The sequence below is a fragment of the Diuraphis noxia genome, unplaced genomic scaffold (genome assembly GCF_037042655.1).
Source record: "Diuraphis noxia isolate RWA-SAM2 unplaced genomic scaffold, SU_Dnox_SAM2 contig0001, whole genome shotgun sequence".
NCBI classification, from domain to species: domain Eukaryota; kingdom Metazoa; phylum Arthropoda; class Insecta; order Hemiptera; family Aphididae; genus Diuraphis; species Diuraphis noxia.
The window spans coordinates 59,776,083-59,794,666 of NW_028301711.1; the positions used below are offsets into that span (position 1 = coordinate 59,776,083).

The 18,584-nt window shown below is 28.4% G+C and overlaps 1 protein-coding gene across 1 annotated transcript in view; it reads right to left on the reverse strand.

The window, feature by feature from the left end:
* vari (MAGUK p55 subfamily member vari) overlaps positions 1 to 11,892 on the reverse strand; it is a 31,464-nt gene extending 19,572 nt beyond the window's left edge. The window contains exons 1-2 of the mRNA XM_015514650.2: positions 11,637 to 11,892; positions 6,216 to 6,337 (exon numbers count right to left, since the gene is read on the reverse strand). Coding sequence (XP_015370136.1) covers positions 6,216 to 6,337; positions 11,637 to 11,733 — 219 coding nt within the window. The 5' untranslated portion in view covers positions 11,734 to 11,892. The remainder of the gene's footprint in view (positions 1 to 6,215; positions 6,338 to 11,636) is intronic.
* Positions 11,893 to 18,584: the final 6,692 nt, after the last annotated feature.

Consider the following 18,584-nt stretch of genomic DNA (forward strand, 5'->3'; position numbering starts at 1 on the left):
GTAAAATTTTGAACTGTAAACGCTTATTAAAAAAAATTGTGACTTACGATTTTTAATTTTTTTTAGCTACAATAAGAACAACTCATAAGGAACCGTGTATTAAATTTTCAAGTTTTTTTGATCGTCCAACATTTTTTTACCGACACTTCAAAAAAAAATTCTCAAAAAAATCGAAAATTTCAGTGGTCTATAAATAACTCAAAAAAGTCGAACATTTTTGAAAATTAAACTGTATATAGATATCACTAACATTTGGTGACAATTTCAAGTATTTACAGTGATTAGTTTTTGAATTACAACCATATAAAAATATCGATTTGGTCGAAAACTGGTTTTGCGTTAAAATTCCCGGTTTTCTGTCATTTTTTTTTTTTGTTTTTCTCGATTTTTTTGAAAACTGTTGGAAAATGTTTACTTTTGACCTTTATAATGCACCAAGGATCTTCAATTTTACATCGGAGACCACCCCCAAAGTTTGAAATCGAAACATTATTTCGACTAGTTATGCTGTACACAGACAGAAAAAAAAACACACATCATTGTAAAATCAGAATCTAAAAGAATTTATATTTGTACTTTTCAAAATACCAACTACAGATCCAATTTGTTTTATTAGAAACTACCCTCAATGTTGAAAAACGTAAGAATTTTTCTATTTAAAAATATCTTCACAAACGAATTACAATAAAAATGTACAAAGGAAAACACATTATATATTTACATAGTACATTAAACACTTTACAGTTTACAAACAATGTATAGTGCTGCCTATAATATTTTTCTAGATAAAACTTTCACCAAGGCCACTTAGAATTTTAAAATACATTATTTCTAATGTATATATGTCACATATGTAAATAAAACCGAATGAAAATACGAACTTTCATATGACTATTTTCTAAATTCCATTATACTTTTAATTCACATTTGGTCTAGACTTCTAGTGTCATTTATTTTTTTTTAACAAATTACAAATAATTTAATATTATTGAATATGATAACCTTAACATAAACTATACAGTATATGATACATAGGCGTGTCTAGACCTTTGATGCAGAGGATGCAACCTGGTGCGTGCCCAAGGTGCTAATGGCCCTAGCCCCCTTTTTTGAATAATTTTTCTTAATAATTCATGGACTTGAAATTGCAGAGGGTGCAGGTGCATACCCTGCACCCCCATGGACACGCATATGATATGATATAAAGATGTAAATCTGTTAAAAAATATAAGAATACACGACTACAATTCGACTAATATTATTACTTATAATGAAGTTACTAATCAGTAAGCAACAACAGGTTTGTGTAATTATCTATCAATAAACATAAGTACATAACAATATCATAAAAATATTATAAATATATTAGTTATGATAATTAAACATTAAAGCTGAATCGTAGAAAAATATGGCAACCGAAACGTTCGAAACTGCAATTCTATAGGTTCTATAGGAAGATACGAAACAAGTTAAAGAAGTCAAATGGTATGACCTTCTCAACTCCATTCCCCCAGTCTTATAATATTAATATGTATGGTTTCTTTTTATATTATATTTCAATCGCTAGTTTTGAAAGTATAGATAGGTACTTCATATACATAATAAATACACATGACATGAATTCACGAAAATATGGTGGACACTGAACAGGTTGATTATTAATACAACGAAAACTAATATAATATATTTAACTATTTTATAGAAAAAGCCGTAATAACAAAACTTTGAATAATTATCATGCCTGAGAAATATTAATTTTCAAATAAACGCTTTCTAATTACTTATTTATGTAAGCAAATAAATGACTTAAATAAAACTACATTTTACATATACGTAAAAATTAATTACAATTTAGTAGGTACAGAGTAAATTATTATCGGTTGTTCAAATTTACCGCATAACAGAATGATATACAACTTAACAGTTTGTATAGATACTATACATTTGGGCTGAACCCAAATCCGAAATGGGTCTAGAAATTTAAATTTATTTCTGTGGTTTGAATTCAGATTATAATAGGTATAATAACAAATAAATGAGTTAGTAAAAACAAGTAAATAACACTATATATTATATAGCTAGGTCCCGGATTTATTTTAGTAATATAATACTATAGCCTAGTTGAGTTCCGAAGTTTTAGATTCAGAGCACTGCAACAAAATGTATTGATGTGTGTTCTGATAGATATAACCTTTTTTCTGACCAACTTCATGTTAAAGTAGATACTGAAGTAACGGATGCATAATACAATAATCAACGACTCCTTTATATTCTTGACGTAACACTAACAGTGATTTTCACCTAAATTTATACAAATTTAAAAATGCTTTAGCCGGACAATGTTCTCACTGGAAATAAAGTCTAAATTTATGAAGACGTTTAAAGTTGTTTGTAATTGAACTAGAAAAGTTGGTAGAAAAGACCTCCAAAGAGGGAATTCAAAAGCTGATCTGTAAATATAAAAGAGGTATCAAACGATCTGGTGACTACGTCGATAAAATAGAAATAGCTTTGCAATGTATATATAAATATATATATTCTTGCATATCTATATACATTTTGTAGAAATAAATCCACGTAATTATATGTCCAAATTGTCTGGCACTCTAACTATCTATAATTATTCCTATATAGTGACCACTAAGGAATACTAGAGACTAGATCTCCACTAAGATGTTCCAAAAGTATGTAGGTACAAGTGATACAAAGTAAAAAGTTATGCTAACTATATAATAGTATACTTAACTTTACATAAGTAATATACTATATACAAATTCCCTTACTTCAGGATAATATAGCTATAGTATTATATTTTATTTATTTTTAAAAACAATTTTTCAGTTGTAAATATAACGAATTCATTAATAACGGGTAATTCGTAAATTAATTATGGTTTTTACTTTTTTAGAATGAGTTCTTACTTTGTCAGTGTGATATCGGAAATCGAAAAATTGTATAAATAAAATCATCTGAAATACATAGGTGGGTAGCTATATTTTTGAAATCAAAAAATTCTTGGCATAGTTTCTAATTGATTAATAAATAGGTACCATAATTTTAGATTCTGAACGGAGTGATGAATGTATTGATTTTACAATGATGTATTTGTTTTTTTTTTTGTGTGTCTGTACTCTGTGTACAGCATAACTAGTCGAAATAATGCTTCAATTTCAAACTTTGGGGGTGGTTTCTGATGAGAAATTGAATATCCTTGGTGCATTATAAAGGTCAAAAGTAAACATTTTCCAACAGTTTTCAAAAAAATCGATTTATTTATATGGTTGTAATTCAAAAACTTATCACTGTAAATACTTGAAATTTTCACCAAATATTTATGTTATAGTATACATATACAGTTTAATTTTCAAAATTTTTGCCTTTTTTTTGAGTTATTTATATAGACAACTGAAATTTTCGATTTTTATGAGAATTTTTTTTTTGAAGTGTCGATAAAAATGTTTTGGCCCTATCAAAATACTTGAAAATTTAATACAGAGTTTGTCATAAGTTAGTATTGTAGTGATTAAAAAAATTATAAGAATACATAGGCACAATTTTTTTTATAAGCGTTTATTGTTCAAATTTTTACGAAATCTGTCGAAAACGCGAAAATTTGCAAGTAATTTTGAAGTTGAAAAATCACAAAATTTTTTGTGTTTATGACTAAGGATTAAAAATACAACACTAAGTTTTCCTTCAAGTAGCTATAGAGAAAATTCGAAGCATCATTTTAGAAAAAATTTTAAGTGCGTTTGAATTTTAAATTTTTACGAAATAGCGTAACGATAACGATTCATCCTCAAACCAGGTATATATATTGTACATCTATGATAATATAAAGTATTATGAATTATAATAACTACATGCAAAATTTTTGGAAAAATTGATTACCCATGCAAAATGCGTCCTAATTGAAAAATAAAATATTTGTTTCAAAATAGAATATATGACAATATTTAAATATAATATATCCTAGACTAACAAGTCATCTCCTTTCATCTCCGTTTTTCGTATACAATGATACCTATCATTGCATTCAAATCTAACCTACCCTAGTCAGAGGTCCACCCCACCACCTAATGTACAGCAGAGCGACATCCACTTACCCGCTTTTTTATTATTTGACAAATTTTATTGCAATAAAAATTTAACCAGATTAAGTACCTTAAGCTTGCTATTTTATTTGTAAGACATTGCGTTTACAATATTTTGTTAAAGGAAGATTTTTTTTACGTACGTGTATGTGTTATCAATTATTAAGGTATGTGAAATCTTGCAGGCGTGTATATGTATTTGATTACAAATTTACAAACTTGTAGATGGTAAAACAACGCGTATGTTTATGATATAAAATGTGTTCTATACATTTATTGCGATTGAAAATATGTGCTAAATATTTACATAACATAATTTTGGAAATTTCAATGTGTGGCGTGGGAACACGTACGTTGGTATAATCACTGACGTAAGAAAACGCAGGTATTATCTACTTACATATTCAGTGTAAAATACAATACATCATCAAATCGTGTTTTGGTATTTCAAAAAAATACTTACCTATGATAATAATTGATGATATAATAATGTCCCTAATAAATAAATCTATATTATTGAATATAAGTAATACGTATCAATTTATAATATTTAGGTAGGTATACCTATTACTAAGGTATAGTAAAGTACTAATACACGAAATTCCTTATTCATGAATAGAGTTAGAACGTTGATGACTTTTGAATTTTTGTTCCTTGAATTTTTCCAAAAAAATTTGTTTCATGCTTCCTTGATGCAGAATATTCTAATTTTATATTGCATTTTTTTGCATTCGTAACTATAAATGCATTTTTTCATCTTTTAGGTCATTTTTGTAGTTTTTATACAAGGTGGGACATTTTTCTCAAATTTTAAATTGGAGCAAGTGTTAAACCCAAGTTGGGAAACAAATTTAATTTATTTAAAAATTTAAAATCTAACTTCGGACCTGTTTGAGACTTAGAGTGTTATGTTATATATTACACCCATTATCACACCCATATCTCTAGTAAAAATTATTATTTATAAATACATTTTTTTCACTTTTTTAATTAGTTTTTAAATCATTTTTAAGGTAATTTTTTGAAGTTTTTAGGGCATTTTTGCATTTTTTTTAGGGTATTTTTGTGTGAAAATCTATAAGATAACAAAAAAAAAAGTTAGGATACCTACCTATTTACGAATAATAAAAAATATTATCTAATTGCATGAGTATCAATGTACAATTTTAGTAACAGATATATGAAATTATGGTATAATAAATACTCGTATTATATCCACACGGTAAATTATTATAATTATAGTTACACAATGTGATATAATTATACAACGTTAATAAGAATTAACTATAACACAGATTTTTTATCACGCTTTTAACATGTCAATAAATAAAGCAAATGACCTTTATTTACATACAGTACATTATTCTAACAAAATAATAGAATAATAACCACTACCTAAGAAAATTATGTTGTTTGATATGAAAAAAAAAACAGAGAAGTTGCTGTATAGTAGATCGCGAAAACAGCTTCATTGATCAGGTTTAGGTAGTGTAATTTATGCTCTAAGAGACGATTTGTGCTTAGTGTATATTTTTGATATTTTTAAACTGCTTTAAAAAAATTCAAAATTTTAAATAACTTGAAATTAATCTAAATATTAAATATTTTTAATATTGCATTGTGAAGATAGTGAATATAATAATAATTTAAGTAATAGTGATATGTTTTAGCTTTAATCTTTCAAAAACTAGATTTGTGTAGAAATTACTATTTGATTTGTTTTTGTTCGTTATTTTTGAAAAAATAATGTTATTTTGAAAAGTCCTTGGAAATGTATACTTTTGAGTTTTGACCCACAAAAGTATCGACTAGATCTGATTTTCAACAAAAACCATAAATTTCATTCCATTATCAATTTTGAAGATTGAAGCACTTTTTCTTGTTATACGATTTTTATATCATACATTTTAACGTTATTAATTATTTTCAGATTAAAATATGTCGTGCTTATTAAATTTTATCGGTAAAAATTCTAGGGTCCAGTTTAAATTTGCTCCTTGTTTTATATAGATTAGGTTGTCAACGACTTAAGTATTTTTTACCTGTTATATGTATAGATACTTTTCTTATTATAGTTTATATCATATTTTATTCTTCATTAAATCAATAAATTAAACTTACTTTAATTAATGATTCCACAGTAGGATTATCCATCAAAGTTTTCAAAAATATGATATCTGTTTCTTTGGCCTTTACATGATAATTTATTTCGTCCATATTATCACGTATATGTTGAAATGCAGCTGTAAGAATCAAAATACAGATTTTAAAATGAATCATTAAATAGTTAAATATATATAAATAATTGCATATATATGACAGTCTACAGATAGTAGGTATCTGTTATGTAATATTGTGGTGTATTCCTAAAAATATCATGTGTATTATACAACATTTTCATATAAAAATTTGATTTGACTTTCCGGTAGACATTTTTTATTTGATAATAGTAGACACTAGACAAATTTATGAAGAATCTTGTATTGAATTTTCAAATCTTTGATTTGAAAAGATAATTTTTTATAAATTCCAAATTCAAATTAATTTTCGTGATTTTTACATTTATTTTGTGAGAATTTAAACTTAAAATACTTTATAAAAAAAATTGTGACTGTATCTTTAATATTTTAAACTACCATTGTAAAAATAGATTATGAGCCTTGTATTACATTTTGAAGCTTTTTTACCCAATGAATACAATTTTATTGACACTTATAAAAAAAATTTCAAATTTTAAATGTCAATAAATAACTAAAAAAATTGAAAATGTTATCAAGTATAGAAAACGACAGTTTAAACATTTAGTGAAAATTTAATGTATCACCAATATCTTAAATCGATTTTCTTAAAAACCGAATTTGCGTAAAAATTCCCGTTTTTCCTTGATTTTGTTTTTGTTTTTTCCGGCGCTTTTGAAAATTACTTTAAAATTGAAGTTTTAAAATCAAAACATTATTTCGACAACTTATCGTGTACACACATACACACACAAATAATTAATGAATTAATATTAATCAAAAACACTACCATTGTAGAACCTGCGATACATTAATCGTTCCGCTCAGAATCTGAAAATTGTAACTAATGGCATTGCAGCCGATGTTAATAAGGAACAAAAAAAAACTGAGGCCGTGGATACTCAACTACTTTGATTTGGTCATTATATAGTTCACAAAATATTTATTGATAATCATCTGATATTTACTAGCTGGGTGCCATCTGGCATCTGAGACTTTAAAATTGTAAATGTCCTAACCGTCATTTTTCCTTACGTCGCTGAAAATGCGCTAGTCAGGGCCGGTTCTAGCTTTTTCAGCGCCCATTGCTAGTATTATTTCGGCGCCATTTACACTCTTTTTAAACATATAAACAGACAACCGCCTCCCTGATTTTGGCGCCCCTGTGCCGTCACACTCGTCGATCGTATCTAAAGCCGGGGCCCTGGCGCTAGTAGATTCGGCCATATATATTATGGTATACATTTAGCGAGTACCTATACGCTAAAATAAAACGGATAAGTAAATATTATACGGACGTATACCGGTATACCCCGCAAATTACAATACATGACTGATTAATGCCTTAATGGTTATCTATTTATTTATACAACAAAACTGGAAATCCCACGCTTTTATATACCAGCTTAGTTTGTACTGTCGTATTATGTAGATTGTAGTTTAAAATATGTAAGCAGTATTCACGTAGAAAATATATATGTACTTTAGCAAATAAGTTAATTATTGGCGACTGGCGTAGTCAGGCCAGCGAAGTGATATGCGCTGAAGCTACATAAAATTTTACTATTTATTAACGCCGCACGCGCAGGCACGGACAGTCACGCTGTTGTTGTGAAACTCGGCAAGGGCGTAAAGGTGCGACGCACGACGGTCGTACGCGTGTGAACAACGAATTGTCGCACAGGCTTAGTGTTTTGATTTATGGTTGATTATATACTTACAATAATGAACGTGTTTTTTTGAGAGAATTTGACTTTTTATCTTTGATAAAGAACAATTTTAGTAAGAGTAATGCTTTGTCAAGAGGGCGTCTTACACTCTTACTGACATTAAATAAGCGTACACACCTCATATAATTTGACAATTTATAATACTATATTGTTTTTAGTACCCGATGAGAGTTTTGATTTAGATTTTAGAATGTACAGGGTAAGATGGTCTCGGGTTTAAGAACATGTCAGTATACACGGGAGCAGGGTGATACAATACCGTAAATAACTAAATAAATTCAAATTATATCAAATCAAGATTAACATCATTAAATTAAGCACAAGGTATAGAAAAAATAAACTGTGAAGAATAAAAAATAAAATAGAGGTGTTTTAGTGTATAAAAATTGTATTATAAATTATAATTATAAAATTATTATTCTTTTCTATGGGGAAAAAATAATTGTTTTGAGATCCTAACTCTATAATTCTATCATACATTATGCTATAATATGACGTGTAAGAGTTACGCGATTTATTTTTAAGATATTGTACTTAGGGTACATTTTTTTTTTAAACTAAGTCCGCGGCATCTATGGCCATTGGATTGACATTATCTATATTTATATAAACATTAATTAATACCACAACTACTATACATTATTAGTTAATTATTGTACATTATGATGCGATATATGCTATTGAAAGATACATGATAAAGATAGACAGATATTTAGATTTTACTTCGGGTACATTTATTTTTATTAAACCCTTATACATTATATATTAAGCAAGTAATACAGGCGCGGATTCAGTAGGGGTGCTGAGGGGGCTCCCCCCCCCCGTAAGCTGTGTTTTGTTTAGGAAAAATGCCCAGTAAAAAGAATCAAAACTAATTTTAACACGTTGAGTGCCGCGGTCGACGGGTAGTCGACAATTGTCAATTTGTACAGGCATCTTTATGGCAATATGGCCTTATAATTTACTCGGTTATCAGAGCAATTCTTCTGAATCAATTTATCAATTGATTACAAAGTTATATTTAACATAACTGTTTCGTGTAAGTTATTTTTGAACACATATATGCGCGTTACTCACATATTATATTTTATTAGATATTTTATTTTGTATGTGAAATATTTCCCCCCCCCCCCCCCATAATCTCGGGCTGGATCCGCCCCTGAAGTAATACCTACTGCTAAATAAAAATATGTTACAGGTAGCATTTAGAATCTAATGGACTAACGTATAACACCGTATTAAAGAGCATTTTATAATTCTACGTCAAATTTAAATTATAAAAAAAACCAGAAAGCTGGAATTATGAACTAAGATAAATATATGAATATTTGTTGAAGACTGGGAATACGTTATACTATCAAATATTAGATATGTTATGGTGAATTTTACACCACTCTCAGATGTTGTTTTTAACGAGTATGAATAATGTTGTTTTTATAAATAGCTTATTTATATACCATAATTAATAGCCTGCACAATATACTGCAGTTTCATTGTCATCTCTTCAGTTATTTGTTGTCTATACTCTATATATCTAATGCAATTTTAAAAACGTAGAATATTACTTACAACGCTACTTAGATATACTATGTTAAGGTTACCTTTAATCTCGTGGTTATTGTGTGGATACTAAATTTTTACTTTATTTTAAGATAAATTCATCAAAATTACGAAAAGAAAATTAACAGAAATGATTTTGACAGATATAAAAACACTTAGTCACGAATACACTACTGAATATTGAAGAGAGCTGCAGAGACTTTATATTATTATAGACTATAGTATTATATTATTTCAGTATATAGGTACCTTTACGTTTACCTCTTTACCTATATGGTATAGGCTAGATATAACACTTGTGTTACACATGGACACAGAACACTTAAGAGGATGTCAGCACACTATTTGTTTTCTCTCTCTGGCTCACGAGCAACATGGACAAACGCATTTACGCAGAATATTTTTTTTTTATGTAATTTTAGTGTAAAATCACCCATTACAAAAAAGATAAAGAATAATATTTTTGAGGGAATAACATATCGATATTATATTTTATTGTTAGGTACTTGATTTTGTATTCTACTTTCAAAAATAAGCAAAATAATTGTTTTAAGATAATATTTAGACAAATCGATATTATTGTCCTTATTTTTTGGGTGATTTTATTTTAAGATTACTTAAAAACATAAAAAAAATAATTCTGCATAAATGCGTTTTGTATATGTCGAGTGTGGGCCATATAGAGAAAACAAATAGTGCACTGACATCCTCTTAAGTGTTATCTATAAGTATAAAGTGATTGTTGTTGTTTGTAAATAATGTCTATACAAGAATAATAATCGAAATAACTGTAATCATATGGCGTTATGACTTATGAAACAATATTTGTATCTAGGATAGGTTCTATTATCTATGGTTACGATTATGCATAAATAATACGTAAACATAATAATATGTAGATTGTTATTTGTAGATATACCGTCAAACCAGGTGACTTGAAATGATATTTTTAAATACGTTCCGTATTATTTACTTATTTATCATAATGACGCCCGCCGTCGCCCATATGAACTATGATTCTACCAAAATACAGACCAAAATGTAATTTAAAAAAAAAAAATGTTACAACACTTAAATTAAGAGTTACTGAAGTCGTAGTTTAACGAAAAAATCTAAGGTATTGTTATTTTTTATCGTGGATTCATAGACCATAATGTATCGTTATACTAAGCCTTTTGGTTAAAGGAACCAAAGAAATCATTGTCTTTTAAAGACTTCGACGTCTTCAACGATTACAAATTGCAACCGACACATATAGGTCACAATAGATATTGTCTTTAGCAAGGGTTGCCATAAAAATTGTAAAATACGAAACAAAAACGTTGTGATAAAATGAACATCGAAATTCTAATTCAAATCCAATAATAAGATTGTAAAATCTAAAAAAATGTGATATTAATCAGTAATCACATGCCACAAAGAATCGACATTAGATTATGGCTAATCTTTAATACGAGTATACGACTATAACAAGTCCGTTGAAGTACCTAGATTATACGTTATGATAGCATAATTCAAACACCCACGTTTCTGTGACTTATTCAATAATACATATTTGATGCACTTATACGACTTATCCAGGAAAAATAAAGTTATTCTTTTAATAATGTTATAATTGAAAATTTTTAAATGTTTTAATTTTTGGGTTGCACGACATATCATTGCCACCCCCCGCCAACATGTTAAAATTGTCAATACAATAAAAGTTCCCATCACACAATTTGAAATTTACTCGAAAAAAATGAAAAAAAAAAATGAAGACCTACTATTCGTTTGAAAAATCTACACTAACCTAACGCGTGATTGGACTGAGTGACAAGAAACATACGTCATCTGCTCAAACTATCTCCCTATAGACTTGGAACTGAATTTGGAGATGATGTTTTTAAATTAATATTACAAATTTCTAAATGAAATTTGCAGGGAGCTGACACGAGGATCGTAAAAAACCCGTATATTTTACGAGACAGTCGGTGGATACCAGATTGTAAATTCGTTCTGTTAAAAAATAATACCGTTGTCGTGGATCTTGTGCGACGAAACGTGATCGACGCTGGCCATGCTGGCCAATAATTCTCGCCGGTCCGACTTGTTCCTGACGAAAAACACCATCTCGACGTCACACCAGGGATGCGCACGAAAACGATTATAATGTTATAATATCGAACAGGACCGCGCCGAAACGTCGGCCGTAAAAGCTGTGAACGACACGCTGCGGTAGACGTCACTTGCAGCAGCGGCACATACGATATGATCGCCACGGTGAACGTGCACCGACTACCTTCTGGTTTCTACGTACGAACGGACTTGCGCCCGAACACGGCGGCGGCGGCGAATAACAACCGAACCGAAAAGCGACCGTGCGCGTACCGGGGTGCGTACGTGTGCGCACCACGTAGACGTGGTCGAGCGTCGTCGCCGTCACCGGTTGCGCGTGTGCGTGCTTGTGTGGGCGAGGCGGGGAAGAAGAAACCGGTGAAAACGACCGCGGTAGACGAGCACCGCTCCCCGCCGCGCCCGACCCCGTACAGGATTTGCCCATAACATATAGATGACCGCCTCAGCCGGTTTGGCGGGATCTACGCTGCCGCCGCTGAATGCTGATCGTTCCTCGAGACTCCGACCACGACGGCGTGGCGGCGACCAGCGTTTGTCGTTGCGATGCGCACGCGGGTTTTCGTATCGCGCGCTCGCGGCCGAGAGAAAGGATCGAGGCGAGTCCGCCGTCGGCTGAATATAATATGTTATGTTTTAAATTTTTAAACAGGATTTTAACGGTTTACTAACATTTTCTTCAATGAAACTTGCAATATATTTAAGAACAATATTATTTTGATAATAATAATTCTTATTTATTACTACTATATCATACCATTTGGTTGACACCTTGCTAAATAAAGACCGAAAACAATTTATACTTCTAAAATATGAAAATCCGGCTGCATACTAGTTGCGGTCATGACGATTTTTGAGATAAACAGATATAACAGTTGCGGTCACGCCAATTTAGGTAATATCTTAATTGCGGTCATAGCTTAATTAACTCCAATTCCAGGCGAAATTTATATTATACGATTTTAAACATATTTTTCGATATAATGTACACAGCGTTTATAAATAAAATAGATTAAATTGTATACTCCGATCATAGTTTCGAATATTCGAATAATTTAAACATAAGTATCAACATTTTTAACCATACCTACACAATAAATAATAGTGTGTAGACAGTCCTAAGTATGTTACATTTTCGATATAAATGGGAAGGAAAATGTTGATTGATACATTTTTCTAAATTAAATAAATAAACGAAATATTAATTTCATATTTAATTATTATATAAACTATATTAACTATATTATATTATATTATTTAGTATAGTTAGTTATTATTATTTGAGTGACCGCAACTGTATGTAACCTTTTTGATGGGTGACCGCGACTAGTATGTAACCTTTTTGAGGGGTGACCGCAACTAGTACACACCGGAAAATCCATATGGTTCCGAACCCAAGTAGGTACCTGTTGTACCGGAACCGTAATTACATTAGCGAAGATGTATCACCCAATACCCATTATATAAAACTCATTTTTAATTGTAAAATATCTTTTAAGAATACAACGAACTTATTTGTATTCATTTAAAATATGTTGGTCCGTTTTAAGTTATTTATTTACTTTTGAAATGTTTAACTTTTTTTAGGTTTTGTAGATTTATGTTACCTACCACATAATTTTCTGTATCAAAAAGCTTGATAAACGATAACTAATAAATTTAAAAAAAAAAAGCGAGTAAGTCGTGGATGTCACTCTGCTGTACTGTAGGTTACTGTAATGGATGGGATTAAATTTGAATGCAATGATATGTATCATTGTATACGAGAAACGATTCTGAACGAAGATGATTAATTGTCAGTCTAGGATATATTATATTTAAATATTGTCATATATTCTATTTTGAAACAAATATTTTATTTTTCAATTAAGACGCATTTTGCATAAGGCATGGTTAATCAATTAGTGTAGTTATCATAATTCATAATATCTTATATTATCATAGATATACATATGCCTGGTTTGAGGATAAATCGTTATCATTACGCGATTTCATAAAAATTTATAACTCAAACGCTCAAAACATTTTTCCTATAATGACGCTTCAAATTTTCTCTATAGCTATTTGAAGCAAAACTTATGGGAAACTTAGTGTTGAATTTTATGACCTTAGATAAAAATACAAACAATATTATGAATTTTGAACTACAAAATAATTTGCAAATATTCATGGTTTTGACGAATTTTTGTCAATATTTGAAATTCAAATGCTAATAAAAATTTGATTTGCATTTCCGGTGGACATGTTTTTTGTGATAAATATTGAAAAACTTGTAAGGAATCTTATATTAAATTTTTAAATCTTAGTTTAAAAAAGAAAATTTTTTATTAATTTCTAGCTTAAAATAATTTGTGATTTTTACGTTTTTTGTCAAAATTCAAACTTTGAATGCTTATAAACAAAAATTGTAACTATGAATTTATTTTATTTTTCAACTGCTATTGTAATAATATGTTAAGAACCTTGTATAAAATTTTCAAGATTTTCTACCTAAAAAATAAATTTTTATCGATTTTAATTTTAAAAAAAACTAATAATGATTGAAAATTGCATATACCTATGAATATTTCAATTTAAGTCAAATTTTTTTAAAAATTTCATGGTGGATAGAACATAGATACTTATATAAACATTTGGTGAAAATTTCATGTATCAATGGTCTATAGTTTTAAAGTTACATAAAAAATCAAAATTGATTTTGTCGAAAACTAATTGTAAGTAAAATTTCCTGTTTTTCCGTTAATTTTTAGTTTGTTTATCCCGATTATTTAGAAAAATATTAAGAATTTTTTACTTTTGATCTCACAAAGTATCAACTAGATTCACTTTCTGATTTAACAAGGTACTGAAGTTAAAAAACAATGCATTTTTACTGCCCTAAAACGTAATGACAAACACAAAAAAAAATATTCATGGTTTTGACGAATTTTTGTCAATATTTGAACTTCAAATCCTAATAAAAAAAAGTTGTGATAATGTATTCTTATAATTTTTTATTCACTATAATAATAACTTATGAGGAACTCTGTTTTAAATTTTCAAGTATTTTTATAGGGCCAAAAAAATTTTATCGACACTCATCAAAAAAAAATGTTCAGACAAATTGAAAATTTCAGTCGTCTATAAATATCTCAAAAAAAGTCAAAATATTTTGAAAATTAAATCATGTAAAGAAAATGCCAATCTAAATAACTGATAAATTTTTCAAGTATCTATGACTTATACTTTTTGAATAATAACAAATATTTAAAATCGTTTGAGGATAAATCGTTATCGTTACGCTATTTCGTAAAAATTTAAAATTCAAACGCTTTTAAAATTTTTACTATAACGATGCTTCGAGTTTTCTCTATAGCTACTTGAAGGAAAACTTATGGAAAATTGTGTGTTGTATTTCTAATCCTTAGTTATAAACTCAAAAAATTTTATGATTATTCAACTTCAAAATTACTTGCAAATTTTCACGTTTTCGACAGATTTCGTAAAATTTTGAACTATAAACGCTTATTAAAAAAAAAATTGTGACTTACGATTTTTAATTTTTTTCAATTACAATAAGAACAACTCATAAGGAACCTTGTATTAAATTTTCAAGTTTTTTTGGTCGTCCGACATTTTTTTACCGACACTTCAAAAAAAAATTGAAAATTTCAGTGGTCTATAAATAACTGAAAAAAAATCAAAACATTTTGAAAATTAAACTTTATATAGATAACACTAACATAAACATTTGGTAAAAATTTCAAGTATTTGCAGTGATTAGTTTTTGAATTACAACCATATAAAAAATCGATTTGGTCGAAAACCGATTGAAGAACTATTCATAGGCATATGCAATTTTCGATCATTATTAGTTTTTTTAAATTAATATCGATAAAAATATATTTTTTGGGTAAAAAATCTTGAAAGTTTAATACAATACTCTTAACATATTGTTACAATAGCAGTTAAAAATAAAAGAAATTCATGCTTACAATTTTTTTTTATAAGCATTATAATTTTGAATTTTGAAAAAATACGTAAAAATCACAAAAATTCGCAAATTGTTTTAAGCTAGAAATTCATAAACATTTTTCTATTTAAATCTAAGATTTGAAAATTTAATACAAGATTCCTTACAAATTTGACAATCTTTATCACAAAAAAATGTCCACCGGAAATTCAACTTAAATTTTTATTAGCATTTGAATTTCAAATATTGACAAAAATTCGTCAAAACCATGAACATTTGCAAATTATTTTTTAGTTCAAAGTTCATAATATTGTTTGTATTTATATCTAAGGTTATAAAATTCAACACTAAGTTTTCCATAAGTTTTGCTTTAAATAGCTATTAGGGAAAATTTGAAGTGTCATTATAGGAAAAATATGTTGCAAATGTTTTGAGCGTTTGAGTTTTAAATTTTTATGAAATCATGTAATGATAACGATTTATCCTCAAACCCGGTATATATGTATATCTATGATAATAGAAGGTATTATGAATTATGATAACTACATGCAATGTTTTTGGTAAAATTGATTAACCATGCCTTATGCGAAATGCATCTTAATTGAAAAATAACATATTTGTTTCAAAATAGAATATATAACAATATTTAAATATAATGTATCCTAGACAGATAAACCATCTCCGCTCAGAATCGTTTTTCGTATATAATGATACCTATCATTGCATTCAAATCTAACCTACCCTAGTCAGAGGTCCACCCCACCACCTAATGTACCTACAGCAGAGCGATACCCACTTTTCAGCTTTTTTATGTATGAAAATGAAAGCAAAATGTTTTTTTGATAGTAAAGATGTTATAGAAAAAATACGATGAGAAACGGGCTGCATCCGAGTTTCGTCCCGAGAACCTTTTTTTATACCAATTCCATCCCTGTTAAAAAAAAGGTATATACCAATTCCGTCCCAGTTAAAAAAAGGTATATACTAATTCCGTCCTTAATAATTTTCATAATTTAGTCGTATATATATATTTTAGCGTTTTTAAGAACATATTAGCATTATATTTTAAGCATTAAAGAACTTAAATAACCGCTCTTTAATTATTATAAATTTAGTAATCTTACCAATTTTTATATAATATGCTTTGCATTGTTTTCGAATGCACTTCCATTGTTCAATATCGTTATTCAACTCTTTATGAAAACAAAATTTAAATTCATTTTTAATAATTAACATTTTACCTTTTTCATTCTACATATATTGTAGACTATCCATTTTTAATATATATTAACGAAGCACGAACACGCACAAATAACGACTGAAAAGTGTATTTGGTTCAATAACTGAAATCGTATTATCTTTATTTCTAATAAATTAAATAATATAATAATAATTAAATAATAAATAATTTAATAATATGATATTATTAAATTCGGTTATTTTGTGCGATAACTGATATCATATTATCTTTATATCTAAATGATGTGATATTGTTAAATTCGATTTGACACGGGACGAAATTGGTATATCCGTCAAAAAAACCCTGGACGGAACTAGTATATCTAAAAATTCAATTTTTGTAATTGGGACGGAACTCGGATGCAGCCGAGAAACGTTTTTTTTTGACAATTGGCCTGGTGGTGGGAAAAAATTGGCCTCTTTAATTGCATGCACACCCTTAAAAAAACTGAAATGGCACCTATGACGCCAAGTAGTAGTTTTATGTTGAGGTATTATAAATTATAATACGCTATCACTTTATTATCTATGGTCTATAATAAACGGAACTATACTGTAACTTTACTGTATTAATCTATTATAAATTATTATATTATATTAATTTAATTTAATCTTCAACATGCCAATGAGAAGATATACAGGTTTTGTTCAAGATTGTGATTTATAAACCAACCTAATTGTTGTATCTGTTATACTGTTTTACTAGAGAGTAAAATAAAAAAAATCGTCCAAACTTAGTAGACGGTGTCGTCGTATTTACAGTCTAAACCCGATATCGTACACCGGTACACTGGTATCTCGGTTTTCTGTTTTCAAACTGTATGTTAGTTCTTTTGAAACCGTAAATGTACACTGCTCAAGTATAATATTTAAACAATACGTACATGTATTATTTGCAAATAGGAAAAGTGCGTGTTCAAACAGAAAGTATATCTTATGGCTTAAAGAATTTTATTCCATGATAAATTAAATATTTGTATTTATGTTTAAAATAATATTTAACATTAGGTTTTACTGAAATTTAGTCATGTGATAAAATCTACGATTTTCCGTAAAAATTGTTCACCCTTATTATTTTGAAAATGATTAGGTATTTCACAAATTTCTTAAGAATTTACATCAGGCATATGAATGGTAGTTATAAAATCCAGAAAGTATTACATATTAGATTATAAGAACCAAAATATTATCAAAAGATAAATAAACAATTAATTTTAATGATAGTAAATGTCATATGTTATAATTAATTAGGGTTCTTTCACTGTACGCCTTCCTCCTCATAATATATCTGTAAATATTTTGTAAAAAAAAAAAATAGTTAATTATATGATAAAATAATATCATGACTCAAACGATTATAAAAAAGAAAATGTTCTTAACGGTTATTCCTATTCTTTATTTATACATACTACATAGTTAGGACAACATGGATTACTTAGGTGTTATACATTCTTGGTTTACCTAAGAGTTAAAATTTTAAATATTATAGTTATAGATCAAGAACAAGTTTAACACACAACGCTTTTTTTGTTTAAATACATGTAGTAAATATCTCATTAACCTCACGTAGGATATAATATTTAATATGTACACTTATTAGTTCCCTATTACTCAGTGGCGTACGCAAGGGGGGGGGGGCTGACGGGCTGAAGCCCCC